Source organism: Plecotus auritus, assembly GCF_963455305.1.
Source record: "Plecotus auritus genome assembly, chromosome: 1".
NCBI lineage: Eukaryota > Metazoa > Chordata > Mammalia > Chiroptera > Vespertilionidae > Plecotus > Plecotus auritus.
Genome location: NC_137770.1, coordinates 213,736,853 through 213,756,614, shown reverse-complemented (window position 1 = coordinate 213,756,614; position 19,762 = coordinate 213,736,853). Strand labels below are relative to the sequence as shown.

The following is a 19,762-nucleotide window of genomic DNA, read 5'->3' as shown; positions in this document are numbered from 1 at the left end:
AAACATACCAGGAAATCTTTTAAAAAGCAATTGATTTCTTTCTCTTAAGAAAGGTTAGCAAGCATCCACTCAAGCATCACTGCCAAGATTCTATCACAGTATGCTTTAAGGGAGATTCTGTTATTAAACAAAACAAAAAAACCATTTAACAAAGTTAAAAGTTTACCTTTATGTTTTCGTAAAAAATCAATGCTCTTCTGCAGAACAGTAGATTTGTCCATCTTTCTAGCATTACCAGGAAGCATAGATCCCAATTCTTTAATGAGAACATTAAATTGATCTCTACGTTTCTTTTCGGATTTGTTTCTAGATACTCTGATGAAACAAAAAAATTAAAGAAGTAGTTTTCAAACAATCCATTTAATTACACAAATAGTTTAATACAATGCTCAATTTGGACACAACCACCCCCATGTTCTTCTGTTAATGTAGATGGTAATAAATATCTCCCAGTTTACCAACAATATACAGTTAATATGAGCAATAATTTTTCTTCCTGTTTATCAATAAAGAAACTTTTAGACCCGATCGGCATGGCTCAGTGGTTTAGCATCCACCTATGAACCAGGAGGTCCCGGGTTTGATTCTGGGTCAAGGCACATGCCTGGGTTTCGAACTTGATCCCCAGTAGGGGGCGTGAAGGAGGGAGCCAATCAATGATTCTCTCTCATCATTGATGTTTCTGTTTCTCTTTCCCTCTCCCTTCCTCTCTGAAATCAATAAAGATATATTAAAAAAAAAAACACGTTTACATATTAAGCTTTTGGCATACATGTTTTTATGAAAATGCTAATAAGACCAATGGCATTCAAACCTCAGGTTTTATTTACTCTAATATGTACCAAGAATCTATAGTTTCCTTATAACATTATTATGAAAGTACATATAATGTATAAATACAAATTATTAAAAATTATTTTTTAAATTTATTAAATAATTTACTGGGGCGACATTGGTTAATAGGATCATATAGGTTTCAAGTGTACAGTTCTATGATACAAGATCTGAATATTGCTCTCTGTGCCCACCCCAAACCATTTTCCATCTTATCCATCACCTATAAGCTTTAAATTACAAACAAATCTAAAAATGAAAATCTCCCTACCCTGAGGCTTACTCACACACACATTCTTCGTCTTTATTCCTATATTCCAGCTTCCAACACAGAGCTGTAATCATTTGTTTACATATCTGTCTCTCAATTAAGCTGTGGCTCCTTGATAAGATAGCCCAAATTTTTCCACCTAAGCACTTAAGAATAACACCTAACATACAGAAAGCACTCAAAATATATGTGCTAAACAAATGAATAATTACTACTATTCTCTGTGAAGCAATAACCAGTAAACATATACTTAGTTGCACAGAGACCTCTTGAGACAATACAGTACAATTATTTGTAGAGCAATTAATCATTCTACAATACCTCTAATTATATGCTTTGTAAAGTCACAATTTAGAATTCAGTTTTTGTTTAAAGTATACTACTTTCCCAAAATGTCATAGGATACTTTATTTTATTATTTTCCCATAAAGAACAAGCATTTATTCTATATTAGTACTGGGGAAAATCCAATTGTTCAACTCTCTTATGAAACACTAGAGGCCTGGTGCACAAAATTTTTGCACGTGGGGGGGGGGGGGAAGGGTGTCCCTCAGCCCAGCCTGCACCCTCTCCAATCTGGATCCCTCTCACAATCCAGGACTGCTAGCACCCAACTGCTTACCTGGCTGCGTTCCTGACTGCCCCTAACTGCTTCTGCCTGCCAGCCGCCAGCCTGATCACCCCCTAACCACTCCCCTGCCAGCCTGATTGATGCCTAACTGCTCCCCTGCCAGCCTGTTTGCCCCTAACTGCCCTCCCCTGAAGGCCTGGTCACCCCCAACTGCCCTCCCTTGCAGGCCTGGTCCCTCCCAACAGCCCTCCCCTGCTGGTCTGATCACCCATAACTGCCCTCCCTTGCCGGCCTGGTCACCCCTAACTGCCCTCCCCTACTGGTCTGATTACCCACAACTGCCCTCCCTTGCAGACCTGGTCCCTCCCAACTGCCCTCCCCTGCTGGCCATCTTGCGGTGGCCATCTTGTGTCCACATGGGGACAGGATCTTTAACCACATGGGGGCAGCCATCTTGTGTGTTGGAGTGATGGTCAATCTGCATATTACTCTTTTATTAGATAGGACAGAGGCCTGGTGCATGGGTGGGGGCCAGCTGGTTTGCCCTGAAGGGTGTCCCGGATCAGGGTGGGGGTTCCCCTGGGGCGTGGGGCGGCCTGGGCGAGGGGCCTGTGGTGGTTTGCAGGCCGGCCACGCCCCCCAGCAACCCAAGTGGAGGCCCTGGTATATGGGATTTATTTATCTTCTACAACTGAAACTTTGTATCCTGGAACAGAGCCAAGCCTTCTGCTAGCTCCACGGCGGCAGCCATTTCTATTGGGATTAATTTATCTTCTATAATTGAAACTTTGTAGCCTGGAGTGGAGGCCTGGGCTGGCCAGGGCAGGTGGAAAGCTTGGCTTCTTCCATTGCCAGGGAAATCCAAGCCTCTCTCCTGCTCTCTCCGTGGCCGCAGCCATCTTGGTTGTGTTAATTTGCATACACACTCCTGATTGGCTGGTGGGCATGGCTTTTGGGTGTAATGGAGTGATGGTTAATTTGCATATTACTCTTTTATTAGACAGGATTATAGATATTACCTGAGACTGAATGTTGCTATAATGACAGAGATTGTACTAATAAGGGCTAGATATACTGGGGAAAGATATCCCTTCCCAGAAATATACCTAATTCCTTTGGAAACTATGTATTATAGAATTGTACACTTGAAACCTATATAATTTTATTAACCAATGTCACCCCAATAAATTTAATAACATTTTAAAAATTTGCCTAATTCCTATGGAAACTCAGAGGAACCAAGGATAGCATCCAGCTGTACTGAATTGAGTCCTGAAGACTATGTGAGAAAGATATGGTAGCGGGGTATGTGCAGAGCATTCCAGGCATAGGAAACTTGTAGAGATGAAAACCTATCGCAACTAGTTCAGTGTGGCTAATGTGACCAGTGTATAGGTCCAAGTATGCTAGAGTTAGGGGGTAAGGTGGGAGTATTAAGTACTGAAAAAAAAAATGAAGTTTTATGCTACATAAAAAGCTTTTTATTTAATCCTGAGAGCCATGGGAAGGCATTGAAAGATATTAAGCAAATAAATGGCATGAATAGAATTGCTTATTAATAAGACTACTCTGGCATCAGACTGAAGAAAGGATCAATGTTTGGTGAAAGAAATTCACACTAAGCAAATACAACTGAAAACTTACCATACACCAAACAAGACTGAAAGCCAGATTACCATTTAGGAGGCAACTGTAATATCCTAACCTATGAACCATAGCAGGGGCACTGTTAACAGAGCAGTGTGGTTTTGAGGGTCAAGAGGCAGAACTACCAATTCCTGGTAAATCAGATTCGGTTTGGAGTGGAGAAGCAAAATGGGAAATCTAAGAGGATTCCCAACTTACTGATAATGCTGTTTATCAATGTGAAATATAACATGTGATACTGGTTTTGGTGAAGAGATGGCTTGGGGAGAATTTAGATATGGTGAAATGGCCTATTTGACATTTTAAAATAGACAAGAGGTAGTTAGATATATGAATCTAGTTCTATTTCTCTAGAAAAAAGAAATAAGCACCTGAGAATTAGTATATATGAAATATCTAAACACATGGGTAGGGGGTAAAAATAGCAACCAATATTTGTTATATACTTATGTGCCAGGTGCTAGTAAACATCTATGAAATCTCATTTAATTCCTACGAGATAGACTATCATTTTCTTTTTTACAGGTGTGACAACTCAGGTACACAGAAAAACATAACCAGGATCATATAGCTACCATGAAGTACAAATTCAAATCAGGCATTTTGATTCCAGGGGAAGCAACTCTACCACTGGATCACACCCATTAAAGCAAACTTTATTTCCATATTACATTCAAATTGGAAATAATTAGTTCTTGAAACGACCTCACTGATAACAATCACAGGTGTTCTATTTGGGGGGTAAGTATAAAACTCCCTGTGTTCTTTAGCTCATCATTGTTTTCACTTAAGAGTTCAATGTGGTCCTATTTAATTCTGATAGCATCATTACAAGATTCCTTCTGTTTCTCTAAGGTTTCCATAGCAACAATATTGTTGGTTTACAAAAAAACATGATTAAATCTTCAGAGTCTTTGCAAATAAATACCCTGAGCTCACCTTATCCATCTATAAACTTGGCCGTTGGTCCAGGTCAATTCCTTAAAGTTCTGCCTCTTCATTCAGGTAAGACTGATTATTCCCAGCTTAGAGACTTTATCTCTATCCTGGTGATTCCATAATAACTTTTCTCCACTAGATTGAGGTTAAGGGTTAGGGACTGTCCTAGATTCTTTCAGCATCAAATACAGGTCTTTTTATTTCCTTGAATAAAGTTACAACTTTCCTCAAAATTTTCTTAGATCTGTTTTAATCATTCATTAAAGTATTTAGCAATTTATTTGGTTATGACTATTATTCTCATCCCAGTACCTTTTATTTTGCTAAATAAAGAATTTGGGGAACTATTACATGTTTATATTTTGTATCTGTGTATAATGCTACAACTCCTCTACTCTTGTCTATGCACTCACTGCTCACTCTCAATGACTACCAACTTGGCTGTACTGCTAACTGGACTATCCCTTCTAATACTACTAGAGGCCCGGTGCATGAAATTTGTGCATGGGGGGGTGTCCCTCAGCCCGGCCTGCACCCTCTCCAATCCAGGACCCTTTGGGGGATGTCCGACTACCGGCAGTCAGACATCCCTCTCACAATCCAGGACCACTGACTCCTAACCACTCACCTGCCTGCCTGCCTGCCTAATGCCCCCAACTGCCCTCCCCTGCTGGCCTGGTCGCCCCCAACTACCCTCCCCTGCTGGCCTGGTCGCCCCCAACTGCCCTCCCCTGCTGGCCTGGTTGCCCCCAACTGCCCTCCTCTGCTGGCCTGATCGCCCCTAACTGCCTCTGCTTTGGCCCCCACCACCATGGCTTTGTCCAGAAGGAAGTCGGACGTCCAGAAGATGGCAGGTTGATCTGGTCTAATTACCATATTACCCTTTTATTAGTATAGATAATTAACTGTCAAGACCCCTATCTAAGGTCAAAGCCCTGACTGTAACACCACCATGGCTCTAGATCCCATTCCCTCACTACTTGATGATATTTCTCCAACAATTCTTCCCTCCCTCTCTCTATCATCTACTTTCCCTTCTACTAGAGACTGGAGGCATGTCAAAGGACACCTTTCAGTGGCCGAAGCTGGGATAATTTGAGTAACAGAACAAAATAGCACTAAAGTAGAACCTAAAGTATAAAATAAATATATGAGTCCATACAGATATACATAAATAGGAAAGAAAAAATTTTTTATAGAAGAATTCCAAATATGTGATGTGATGGTGGAACTTAATTTCCCCAACCCCTACTCTCAAGGTGGGCTATACTTGCTTCCAAGAATAGCGTAGGTTAAGAGAAAAATAGTAACTACAATGGTGAATCCAGGCAAACCCTATTTTAACCAAGTGATGAAGGTTGACATCCCCAGTGATGATGTAGAGATACTATGCACCCATAATATGATTTGATGAGAAGAGCACATTTAGAAGATAAATTTATTTAACTTATAATTGGATTCTGATATTCTAAGCTCTTCCATCTAATTGAATACTAAATTCTTAAGGCAGATAGGTTTTGAAATCACTGATTTACTATTTTTATTTTTACATTTATTTAGTATTTATTTATTTACTATTTTACATCTTAAGTTGAACTACCTTTTTGCTTTGTCCTTGTCATCTTCTTCCACCAACCCATCAAAAATACTACCATCATCTCTAAAAGAAAAAAGAAAGTGGATAGAAAAAATAAGAGCACAGTCATTAAGCAACAGCAACACTAAAATGAATGTGAATCAAATCAGTTATAAGTTAAAGGACTGCACAAATTTAAACTCCATAACTACTAACCTGTTTTCTAATAAATATTAGAAAATTAAAATATAGCCATTTTTATTACATTTTTAAAACTTTATTACAAATGTGAATTTTAAAACTACACTCTTAGCTGTACTGCACACAACATACTACACCAGAATTTAATTTAACCGGAATTAAAATATCTTGTAACCAGTGAAAACCTATAGAAAGTCAATGTATTTACCATTATAAAAAAAAGATTCACTTGGAACTATTTTTAATTATAATGGCATAGTTACAAAACATATTTTCTGAGATATTCACTTTATAAAATCATAAATAACTCATAAACATCACAATATTTAGCATAATAACTTAAACCACTGCTTTAAGATATCTAGCACAATATCCAGCATCATAGCACAAGATCTAGCATAAATTTTCACTTATTACTGATTCATATGACAAATATTTATTAACATTCATAAGCCAGGCTCTCTTCTGAATATGGTTACAGAGCAGTTAACCAGATGTATAGGTCACTGCTCTCTTACAACAGCCTATTTTCTAGCAGAAAGAAAAAAAATCAACACAAAAAATGTATGACAAGTTTTCTGTTTGTTTTTTTAAACGAATGATGTTTTAGTAACTTGGTGGTTACTTTAGCCTGAAGGGTTCAGGAAGGATTTGTTGAGATGGGGAACATTTGAGCTGAGATCTAAGTAAGAAGAAAAACTTGGTTATGGGAAGATCTAGGTGAAGAGTATTCTAACATGAAATCAAGAATATTGGTGCATAGCCCCTTAACCTAAGGAGCAATATTAAACAGTTTCAGGTGATATATGAACTTTTACAACAATTCACTATTCACTACTTTAACCAGACCTTACTATGGCCTATGAAAATCTGTAAAGTGTCTGTCAGATGCACTATTGAAATCATCTGCAAATTTTGCATCATAGAAGTCCATGTATGGACTTCTGGGGTTCCATGCATGCAGTGAAATTTATGAAAAATTCTATATGCATATGCATTTTATTGAAAGGAGAGTCTGTACTGTAGCTTTCATCATGTTCAGAAAGATAATGAACTAATATTAAGAACCCTGCTTTAAGTCTGAACACACAGATTTCATCCCTAGATGTGATATTGTCTAGAACGGAAATTGGCAATCATTCAGAAGTATAATGCCCAAATCATATTTAATCTCTCTCAAGCAGTGAAGAAACATCCTTTCTGGGGAAACAACAAACAGATGCCACCTGAAAGTATGGCATAGCCCAAATCTATGGCAGTGGTGTAAGCAGCCCTCTCTAAGGAAACTCCTTGCCTCTTAGGTCTTAAGTTTTGGGAGAGTATGCATCTTCACTGTTTATCTCATAGAAAAGGGAAGGGAAAAGGGCTGTCCCCAAATGTCAAAAGTAACATATGAAGCATCACACAGTACACTATAATAAAAGCACAGCAACTTTAGTGTCATACAGACCAACGCAAGTCATTATCCCTGCTCATCATTTACTATGTGACTTTAAACACATTATTTAATCTCTCTAACCTATAGTTTCCTCACCTGTAAAATCTCATGAAATTGCAAATTTAAATAATATATAAAAAGTATTCTGCACATTAGCTAGCTTGTCAAAGAGAAGTTGCTAAAAAAATGTTAATGTACTTCATCTAATTTAAACACCATTCACTATTTATCAATATTTTATGTGCCACTAAGAAAAAAAATGCTACCAATTAAACTATGATAAGCCAATAGATGTTAAAATGTTAAAAAATAATATTAAAATCAAAGAGACAAGGAAGTTTATCCTTTTCCCAAGAGTAAGATATAAAGATTATAATTTCAACTAATGAAGTCCTAATTATAGTTATCTTTTATCAGTCACAAATGCTAAAATGCTTAATGGAATGAAGTTAGCACCAATAAATAAGGCAAAAAAGAACAAGAGATAAAGAGAGAGATGATTCCAGAAGATACCAAGGAAGCATTTGCAACTGTCACAATTTCTTTCAGAGCAGCTCAACCAAATACTCAAATACTCAAAATTATACCTCAAAGACACAAGCCATACACACCTGACTCTGGCTCTTACTATTGCACTATGCTGCCTAAATACAGAAAATAAATTTAACAATAATTATGTTTAAGCAAAAAACTTGTATCAGGTTTAATATAGACCATTACTCTAATAGTGAGTTTTAAAACAGCTTTATATAATTCAAAATAAAAGTCTCTAACAACATACCTGTCAATAATCGAGCTCATTTTACTACAGCTTACGGTAAACAACATAACATATTACGTTTTCGTCTTGTGGTAGACATTTGTACTTCTCCTTGGGTGGAATAAAAAACAAAAACAATCATCAGTTTTCTAAAAATCTTATTCTACAAACATAGTAATATTGAAAAACATTATGTTATTATAGAGTCTTCAAAATATTTTTGTTTGTACTAAAGGCTAGAACATTTTAAAGCAAATAGCTTTAGCTGGGGCACATTTCAGGCTTTTTTTCCTTCTAAAAAAGGTCTACAGGAAAAAAATGAGGTTCACAATTAATTTTCTTTCTACTATAAAATAATCAAAATTTAAGAGCTATACTTAATACTCAGTATGTATTTTGGACTAGTTACTACAAATAGGCTGTAATAACACTATCTAATCAACAATAAACATTTGTTGCAAGCTTATTTTTGGTTACACATTATGGTAAGCTTTGGGAATACAAGGGTGAAAGACAGAGTCCCTATAGGCAAAAATTTGGAATTGAATAGGGAGTTATATACCTAAATAATTATAATAAAAGGAATAATGATGGTATAGAGGAATGAGTGAGAGGAAATACTCTTGACAATACGTTTGCCAAGTAGTCTACATTGTTGTTACTGAAAATATGGTCCAGAGACCATCAGCATCAGCCACACTTGTGAGCTTGTTACAAGAGAGAATCTTGGGCCCACCCAAGTCCTTCTGAATCAGAATGATATTTTAACAAAGTCCCCATGATATTTCTATCACCATTTAAGTTTGAGAAATAACAGACGAGAGGACAGTAAGAGGTAATAGCTGAAATGACTTAAAGCCACAGGAACAGCAATTTGCAAAGGGATAGGTAGCATCATATCTGAGGCACTTAAGAGGGTTAGTATTTTATTTAGAGAAAAATCTAGCCTTGTTACAACTTACAGTTTTAATCACTACAGATAAAGGGAAAACAGGACTGGTAGTGGTGAGAGCAAGTAGAGAACCGCCTTATTATAAAGTCTTACACCCACATTGAAGAAATTAAAATTCACTGCTTTAAAACAGAATCACAAGACTAAATTTGTCTCTACATTCTATACAGTTTTTCTAAAGTGTAAGGAAGGCTTAATCCATACAAGATACTTTGTCTTACAGTCATGAGTTAAAGATAAAAAACCACCTTAATACTAATAAATATACTAACAGTTTTGAGGCTTAAAAAAAATTCTACTTTAACTATATTTTTATTTAAAATTTAGAAAGTAGTGTAAATTAACCTGTAACTTTAACTAAACCAGAGAAGATTAAAGGTATTCTAAGAACATGGATTCTAAAATATTTTGTCATTTTCAAATCTACACTCATGAGAGGAAGAGAATAACCCTTGACAAATGATGCTACACTGCCTGTGTGGTTATGGCTACAGAAATGAGACTGTGAAGGGCTAAGACTTCTTTAAAAAAAAAAAAAAAAAAAAAAAAAAAAAAAAGGAGTGATCCCCTGTAAAACTAAAAAGTACTAGCACCAGAAAAAAAAAAAATACTGATTTTAAATGTCTAAGATGGACATCAACAGATGGAACACAGGAATTACAGAATGTTAAGAGTTAGGAGAGACTTAAGTACAACCCTCTGGTCCAAAAGACATATTTATCATCATGATAATAACAGGGAATGGTTCTATCACTAGAACAAAAAGAACAGTACCAAAGTAAGAGTCAATTTGGATGAATTAAAAAGGAATAGTTTCAGTTTAAAGTTAAAAAGCCAGATGTGAGCCTCATGTGGCACTGAATATATGTTAGTTTAATTATCAAAAGGTAAGATAGGACAAACTAGAAAATAAAAAAAGGACTCCAAGAATTAGGGCTTACGTTAGGAAGGGCCATGCTGACTATAAGAAGAATGAATACAAAATGGTTTAGAAGATACAAACCAATGCTACATTAGTTTACTATTGTTAACAATATTCTTTCAAATACTACTTGCTGTCTACCTAATTGAACAGCATAAAAACTGTACGTCTAACACTGTAGTCAAAGATCTTTTCCATCCAATTGACAGACATGCTGTATTTAAGGGAAAAGTTAGGGCGGGGGGAGTGAAATGGGCCTAAGCACTTTGGAGCAATGTTAGAAGATTCCTCTTGACTTCTTACTGTCAAACGTATTTTAAGAAAACAAAATAGTAATAGGGGAACAGAGCAGAAATGGGGAATAGTGCAAATTCTTGTGTGCAACTACCCTAGGACTCACACTTTCAATACAAAAAAACAAACAAACAAACCAAAAAACTGGCCAGTCACACATGCCCATGAGAGTTCAGTTTTAGAAGACATACAATGTTTCTAAATACATAAGGAATTTCAAGTATATAGTCTAATATAGATTAAGTTTTATTATTAAAGGTCTTTTTTCTTAAATATTAACATTAATAGGCCAGTATGATGTGCAATAATATGTCTTTGAAAGGATCAGTTAATGTCATTGGAATCCAAAGTTCACAAATCCTATATATGCTATGTCCGACCATTCAACCAGTCGCTATGACACACACTGACCACCAGAGGGTAGATGCTCCGACCGGTAGGTTAGCTTGCTGCTTGGGTCTGGCAGATTGGGACTGGGTGAGACAGGCTGGACACACCCTGGAGCCCTCCCGCGGTCCCTTTCTGGTCCCAATCATGCACCAGTGGGGCCCCTCAGCCTGGCCTGCACCCTCTCGCAATCCGGGACCCCTCAGGGGATGTCGGAGAATCAGTTTCGACCCAATCCCCACAGGCCAGGCCAAAGGACGTCACGAATCTGTGCACCAGGCCTCTAGTTAAATTATAAAAGATTAAGTTACAGCTAGGAATCAAAGGCTCCTTAACATAAGCAACTTGAGCTCAAAGTCATTCAGTGATATGATTCCCAGCTGAGTACTATTTTATAACAATGAAACCCAAGGGCAGTATAAGTTTTAGGTAAACATTTTTAAAACAAGCTTTTAAAAAATATTTATCAAATAGGGAGATACTAGTAATTAATGATCTTTATAGGCCCAGCTGGTGTGGGTCAGTGGTTGAGCATCAACATATGTGAACCAGGAGGTCAGGGTTCAATTCCCGTCAGGCCACATGCCTGGGTGTGGCTTGATTCCCCTGTAGGAGATGTGCAAGGGGCAGCCAATCAATGATTCTCTCCCATCATTGATGTTTCTCTCTCTGTCTCCCTCCCTCTCTGAAATCAATAAAAATATATTTAAAAAACAAAAGAAACTTTATAAACAATTCAAATTTTGCCAACTATAAAGCAGGTATGTTTTTAATTCAGAATGGAACATATTTAACAGGAAATCTCAGTGCCTGGCATTCCATCTCTGGAAAACAACCCATATACATAACCTGCAACCTAGGTATGTACCCTAACCGGAAAACAAACCTACAACCTTTTGGTGTATGAGATGATGCTCCAACCAATTGAGGCACCCAACCAGGGCTGGAATATTTCTTTGGGAGACTCCTTTTATTTTATTTTTTTAGTTCTTTTTTATTTATTTACTTTTATTATCTATTTATGTTTTTATTAATCCTAACCCGAGGATATTTTTCCATTGATTTTTACAGAGAGTGGAAGAGAGAGGGAAAGACAGAAACATCGATGTGAGAGAAACACATTGATTGGTTGTCTCCTGCACACACCTTGACCAGAGTCTGGGCTGCAGAGAAGCCTGCAACCAAGGTACCTGCCCTTGACTGGAATCAAATCTGGCACCCTTTGGTCCACAGGCCGACACTGTATCCACTTAGCCAAACTGCCTAGGGCTCTTTGGGGGAATTCTTAATATCAGTGCCTTCAGATCTTTTGTCTTGGGCTGCTTATAATTCCCAGAAAAAAATCTTCTAAACTATTGACTGAAAATTATAAAAATCTGGTAGCCTAGATTCTTAATCCCCCTATGTTTAATATGGTACCCCTATTCTCAACTATGTTTTATACCTCTCTTTTTTATTCTTGCTAAAGTATAAATCTCCAGTCTTCTGCTCTGCTCAGGAAGGGGTAGTTACCTGGATTTTCAGTCAGAAAAAGGCAAATCATCCTGTTTTTCATCCCACCGTCTCTCCTATTTGCAGAAGTAGAGTGCTTTCAACTCCTGAACATTTCAGAGGTTCTATAGTAGTACCATAATGTTTGTTTCTCAGCATTCTCACAGCTGGCTTGGGATTCTAGGATCTACAAGGAAGTTATACTTTCTTTTGCTTTTCAGGTTCTAAAATTGTGTTGCAATTGCTTCCTCTCCCATCCTTTGTTCTTGGGAAGTTTCATCTTCTGTAAAAATCCTTTTATTCCAGCTTTAATGAATTTTGGGAGAAAATGGAATTTAATTGTATTGTTTCCCATCTTAACTCGAAATTTCTCGTTCTCTCATCATCAACTTTAATCAGGCTTTTTCCTCACACACTCTGAAACTGTTTGCTCATATTAGAGTTATCAGTGATATGCATGTTATCTAATGGTTGCTTTACTTTACTCTATTTGACATCTTAGTAGCATGGGATGCAGCTGACCACTTCTGCATTTATTAAATACTTTTCTTGGCTTCTATGACAGAACACTTTCCTGCTTGTCCACCTATCTCGCTAGCTGCACCTTCTCCTCTGATTGACACTGACACATCCCAGGGCTAAATCCTTCTCAATCTATGTACACTTCCTAGATAATTTCATCCAGACATATGATTCTAAGTATCTATCTATCCCAATAATTCCCAAATCCACATTCCTAGACCAGATTCTCAACGTAGGAGTCATATAATCAACTACCTTTTTTATATTACTACAGATTGTACAGGCGTCTAAAATATAGCAAAACAGAACACAACTTTCTTCTGCAAATCTACCCCTATCCCATTTTCTTCTCCAAACTAAACTCCACGTGTTCTTTTCCCCCTTGCTATACTCCAGCCACATTTGCTCCTTCTGTTCCTCAGGCATTCCATGGTCTTTTTTCTTTCTTTCTTTCTTTATTGATTAAGGTATTACATATGTGTCCTTATTCACCCCCACCCCCGCTCATGCCCTCACCCCCCTTGTGTCTGTGTCCATTGGTTGTGCTTATATGCATGCATATAAGTCCTTTGGTTGATCTCTCTCCCTTACCCCCACCCTTCCCTACCTTCCCTCTGAGGTTTGAGCATCTGATCGATGATTCTCTGTCTCTGGATCTGTTTTTATTCATCAATTTATGTTGTTCATTATATTCCACAAATGAGTGAGATCATGTGATATTTATCTTTCTCTGACTGATATCACTTTGCATAATGCTCTCCAGGTCCATCCATGCTTTTGCAAATGGTAAGAGTTCCTTCCTTTTTACAGCAGCATAGTACTCCACTGTGTAAGTATACCACAGTTTTCTAATCCACTCATCTGCTGATGGGCACTTAGGCTGTTTCCTAATCTTAGCTATGGTAAATTATGCTGCTATGAACATAGGGGTGCATATATCCTTTCTGACTGGTGTTTCTAGTTTCTTGTGATATATTCCTAGAAGTGGGATCACTGGGTCAAATGGGAGTTTCATTTTTAGGTTTTTGAGGAAGCTCCATACTATTCTCCACATTGGCTGCACCAGTCTGCATTCCCACCAGCAGTGCACAAGGGTTCCTTTTTTTTCGAATCCTCGCCAGCACTTGTCATTTGTTGATTTGTTGATGATAGCCATTCTGACAGGTGTGAGATGGTACTGCATTGTTGTTTTGATTTGTATCTCTCTGATGATTAGTGACTTTGAGCAGGTTTTCATGTGTCTCTTGGCCTTCCTTATGTCTTCTTTCGAAAAGTATCTTTTTAGGTCTGTTGCCCATTTTTTGATTGGGTTGTTTATCTTCCTTTTGTTAAGTTGTATGAGTTCTCGGTAAATGTTGGAGATTAAACCCTTATCAGTGATGACATTGGCAAATATGTTCTCCCATGCAGTGGGCTTTCTTATTGTTTTGTTGATGGTTTCTTTTGCTGTGCACAAGCTTTTTATTTTGATGTAGTCCCATTTGTTTATTTTCTCTTTAGTTTCCATTGTCCTAGGAGCTGTATCAGTGAAGATATTGCTTCGGCATATGTCTGAGATTTTGCTGCCTATGGATTCCTAAGATTTTTATGATTTCCCATCTTACATTTGTCCTTTATCCATTTTGAGTTTATTTTTGTGTATGGTGTAAGTTGGTGGTCTAGTTTCATTTTTGTGCATGTATCTGTCCAATTTTCCCAACACTATTTATTGAAGGGACTGTCTTGACTCCATTGTATGCTCTTGCTTCCTTTGTCAAATATTAATTGAGCATAGTGGTTGGGGTCAATTTCTGGGCTCTCTATGCTATTCCATTGGTCTATATGTCTGTTCTTGTGCCAGTACCAGGCAGTTTTGAGTAGCTTTGTAATACAGCTTAATGCCTTGTATTGAGATCCCTCCTACTTTGTTCTTCTTTCTCAGGACTGCTGCAGCTATTCGGAGTCTTTTTTATTCCCAATATCATTTTTTGTTTCACTGCCTCCTCCTATAATAACTGCCCAAGGAAGGGGATTGCTCTCAGATCTTCACATGGTTGGCACATTCTTGCCATTCAGATCACAACTGAAACATTTTTCTTCATTGAGGGCTTCTCTAACTACCTAATGAAAGCAGTCACCAGACTCTATTATCCATTTTAATCCTCTGCACAGAACTACAATTTTTTAAATTTACTATTTGTCCTCCCTCCTTTTAGAATGCAATCCTCCTGAGAGCAGGAATAATTTCTGCCTTGATCATCACAGTATACAAATAGTATCTGAACATAGCTGGCACAATAAATGTTGTAGGATAAATTAATACAACAGGAAAATTTTTTAAATAAAACTTTCTTCAAATTATTGTGTCAAGATAGCTTATGGATTTTGAAATATACTTTTCTGGAAAAGTGTCATTCCAAAGTGCATTCTAAGATACAACCCTATCATTACCTTTTGTATTTTGGGGGATCTTTTGAACTGATTCTTCAGAAAACTATAGATTCAATGTATTCTTCAATATGGCTGACCATCAGTCTCAAAATTCTGTTTAAACAAGAAAAAAAGTATAATTGTTAGATTTATTCAACTTTTAAAATTTTGAAATATAATAAAATTTAGAACTTTGTCACAAATGTACATAACAAATGCTAAACTCTATAAACTTGTTCTAAAAAGAAATAATTTAAAAATAAATTTAAACAATAAATTTTAGTGCAGAAGTCAAATGACAAAAGTATAAAAATAACTAACTATAAAAATGTTATGGATACACTATATAATTTGTGACATTGATGCCAATGTATGGGGGGTGGAGAAAAGAAAAAGAGTAGAATTATTGAAGTTATCAGCTTAAAAGAGATTGTTTTATGTAAGACCCATGGTAAGCGCGGGCGCGCGCACACACACACACACACACACACACACACACAGTCAATGACACATAAAGGAAAACAATGAGAGAGAAAAAAATGACAAAAAGCTACAAGACACAAAAATAATGAACAAAATGGCAATAGTGAGTCCTTCTCTATCTGTAATTACTTTATATGCAAAGGAACTGAAGTTACCAATCAAAAGACATGGGTGCAGCTGCCCTGGCCAGTGTTGTACAGTGCACAGATCATCATCCTACACACCGAATGGTCATGGGTTTCCTTCCAGGTCAGGGCACATACCCTGGTTTCAGGTTCCATCCTTAGTAGGGGGATGAGGCAACCGACCGATGTTTCTATCTCTTTCTCTCCCTCTCCCTTCCTCTCTCTCTAGAATCAATGAAAAATATAACCTCAGGTGAGGATTACAAAAAAAAAAAAGAAAGAAAGAAATAAAGAGAAAGAGGGGAAAAAACACACACACACAAAAAAAAACAAGATCCATTTCTATACTATCTACAAGAGACTCCACTTTAGATTTCAGGACCCACAGAGGCTGAAAGTTAAAGATTGGAAAAAAGATAGTCCAAGTAAATGGTAACTAAGAGAGCAGGAGTGGCCATACTTATATAAGACAAAACAGACTTTAAGACAGAAACTGGGAGGGAGGGTGGATGGGAGGTAATCAAAGATCTTGTCTGTATATATGCATAACCCATGAACACAGACAATAGGGTACTGAGGCCTGGGGCGGGCTGGAGGGGGTCAATGGGGGGAAAGGGGACATATGTAATACTTTCAACAATAAAGAATTATTTTTTAAAAAATTTTTAAGTAAATTATTTTTTAAAAAAACTATCACAAGAAACAAAAATAAAGCATTATATATTAATAAAGGGTCAATTTGTCTGGAATGTATAATTATAATAATAAAAGCACAATATGCTAATTAGACTGGATGTCCTTCCAGACACCTCTCCGGAAGACCTTCCAGATGAAGCCAGAGCTGCGAGGGAAGCCCGGATCCCGGGTGCCTGCTGGCAGCTGGAGGGAGGCCCGGGTCCCGGGTGCCAGAGGGAAGCTGGTGCCGGCAGCTGGGGGAAGGAAGGCCTATTCTTGCACGAATTTCGTGCATTGAGCCTCTAGTAAATATATATAAACCCCGCATCAGAGCACCTAAATATTTGATACAAACATTGACAAACTGAATAAAGAAACAGAGAGTAACACGATAATAGATTTTAATACCCCAGTTTCAATAATGGATAGAACATCCAGACAGAAGATCAATAAGGAAACAGATGGCTTGAACACTGTAGACCACATGAACTTAACAGACATATACAGAATATCCCACCACATAGCAGAATACATTCTTCTCCAATACACATATAACCTTCTCCAGGATAGATCACATATTAGGTCACAAAACAAGTCATTACAAATTTAAAAAGCTTGAAATAATATCGAATATCTTTTTCTGACAACAATAGAATAAAACTAGGAATCAGTAACATAAGGAAAACTGGAAAATTCACCTATGTGTAGAAATTGAAAAACACCCCTTGAACAACCAATGGGTCAAAGAACAAATCAAAAGGGAAATTAGAAAATATCTTGAGACAGAAACATAATATATCAAAACTTACATAATGAAGCAAAGGCAGTACTAAGAGGGAAGTTTACAGTGGTGGTAAATACATTAAAAAAAAAAAAGACCTCAAATAAAGCCCTAACTTTACACCTCGAAAAACTAAAAAAGAACTAAACCCAAAGTTAGCAGAAGAAAATAAAAAATATTAAAGAAGAAACAAACAAAATAAAGACTGGAAAAGCAACAGAAAAAAGTTTTTAGAAAAAAACAACAAAAAGAGGAAACATAACTGATAACCACAGATATACAAAAATATCTTAAGAGACTATTATGAACAATTAGATGCCAACAAATTCCAATAACCAAGAGGAAATAAATCCTAAAACATACAACTACCAAGACTAAATCATGAAGAAACAGGAAATCCGAACACACCTTTAACTAATAAGAATATTGAATCAGTAATAAAAGCCTCCCAACAAAGTAAAGCCAGAACCAAACAGGTTCACTGGTGAATTCTACCAAACATTTAAAAAAAAATTTAATTATCATCAATCCTTCTCAAACTCTTGCAAAAATTGAGGAGGGAATACATCCAAACTCATTTTATGAAGCCAACATTACCTGATACCAAAGCTAGACAAGACTCCACCAAGTAAAGAAAACTACAGGCCAATATCTCTGATGAATACAGATGCAAAAATCCTCAACAAAATATTAAACCAAATTCAACAACACATTACAAGGATCATACACCACGATCAAGTGAGATTTATCCTTGGGATGCAAGGATGGCTCAATATACAAATATTTGTAAAACTGTCAACAATAAAGATAAATTTTAAAAATCAATCAATTAACAAAAAAAGGATAAAAATCACATGATTATTTCAATGCAGAAAAAGCATGTGACAGAACTGAACACCCTTTCATGATAAAAACAATATATAAACTAGGAATAGATAGAAGTTCTCAAGATAACGAAGTCCATAAATGGAAAGTCTACAGCTAAGATCATGCTCAAAAATGAAAAATTGGAAGCTTTTCCTTTAAAATGAGGAACAAGGCAAGGATGCCCACTCTCACCACTTCTATTCAACACAGTACTGAAAGTCCTAGCTAGAGCAATTAGGCAAAAAATAAAAGGCATCCAAATCAGAAAGTCTCAAAAGTCTCAAATAGTCAAAATAGTCTTGAGAAAGAGAACTAGAGGCCTCACACTTCCTGACTTGAAAAAATTACAAAGCCACAGTAATCAAAACAGCGTGGTACTTGCATAAAGGCAGACATATAGATCAATGGAACAGAATAGAGCCCAGAAATAAACCCATGTATACATCTCTATATATAAAAGCCAAGCAACCAAAACACAGAATGACCGATTGCTATGACGCGCACTACGGCGGCCAACCGGCCTGATCGGAGCCCCGACTGCCCCCCCCCCCCCCCCGCAACGGCCCGAAGCCCCTCCCCCCAGCTGGCCCCACTCCAGATCGGCTCCCCCACTCCAATCAGGGGTGGGGCCGGCCAGCCAACCGCCAGCATCCCCTCCCCCCTGCTGGCCCAGACCCAACCAGCCCCCATCAGGGCAGGCCAGCCAGACCCCACCCATGCACGCATTCATGCACCAGGCCTCTAGTAGTCAAATACTAGTAATCTTCAACAAGGGTGCCTAGACTACAAAAGAGAAAGGATAGTCTCTTCAATAAATGGTGCTGGGAAAACAAAATATTCATGCAAATAAATAAAACTGGACCCTTATCTTACACTACATTCATATACACAAAATCAAATCAAAATGGATTAAAGACTTATATGTAAGACCTAAACCTATAAAACTCTTAGAAAAGAAAACACAGGAGAAAAGTTTCAGGTCACTGGATTTGGCAACAATTTCTTGAATATGACATATAAAGGAAATACAAGCAAATACTGACAAATGGGACTATAGCAAACCGGAAAACTTTTGCACAGCAAAGGAAATCAACAAAATGAAAAGGCAATTTAATGAATGGCAGAAAATATCTGCAAGTCATTTATCTGATAAGGAATTAATGTCCAAGATGTATTAGGAACTCCTACAACTCAGCAGAAAAGTCATTTAACCCAATTTAAAAAATGGGCAAAGGACTTAAATAGCCATTTCTCCTAAGAAGACATACAAATGGTCCACAGGTATGCAAAAAGATGCTCAACATCACTAATCACCAGAAAAATGTAAATCAAAACTACAATGAGATTATCATCGCACATCTGTTAGGATGGCCATTATAAAAACAAAAAATCGAAGATTAACAAGTACTGGCAATGATATGAAGAAATTAGAACCCTGTCCACTGTTGGTGGAACTGTAAAATGATGTGGCCACTATAAAAAATAAGACTGAGGTTTCTCAAAAAATTAAAAAAAGAAATACCATATGATCCAGAAATCCCACTTCTGGGTATTTATTCAAAAGAACTGAGAATAGAACCTAAACAGATCGTTGTATTTTCATGTTCAGTGTAGCAT

General features: G+C 37.1%; 1 protein-coding gene across 6 annotated transcripts in view; it reads right to left on the bottom strand.

The window, feature by feature from the left end:
• CLOCK (clock circadian regulator) overlaps nt 1-19,762 on the bottom strand; it is a 156,819-nt gene that overhangs the window by 79,449 nt on the left and 57,608 nt on the right. For all 6 annotated transcript variants that reach the window (XM_080640203.1, XM_080640204.1, XM_080640200.1 and 3 more), the window contains 4 exons: nt 15,236-15,328; nt 8,259-8,348; nt 5,863-5,922; nt 167-315 (listed from right to left, as the gene is read on the bottom strand). In XM_080640203.1, coding sequence (XP_080496329.1) covers nt 167-315; nt 5,863-5,922; nt 8,259-8,305 — 256 coding nt within the window. In that variant the 5' untranslated portion in view covers nt 8,306-8,348; nt 15,236-15,328. The remainder of the gene's footprint in view (nt 1-166; nt 316-5,862; nt 5,923-8,258; nt 8,349-15,235; nt 15,329-19,762) is intronic.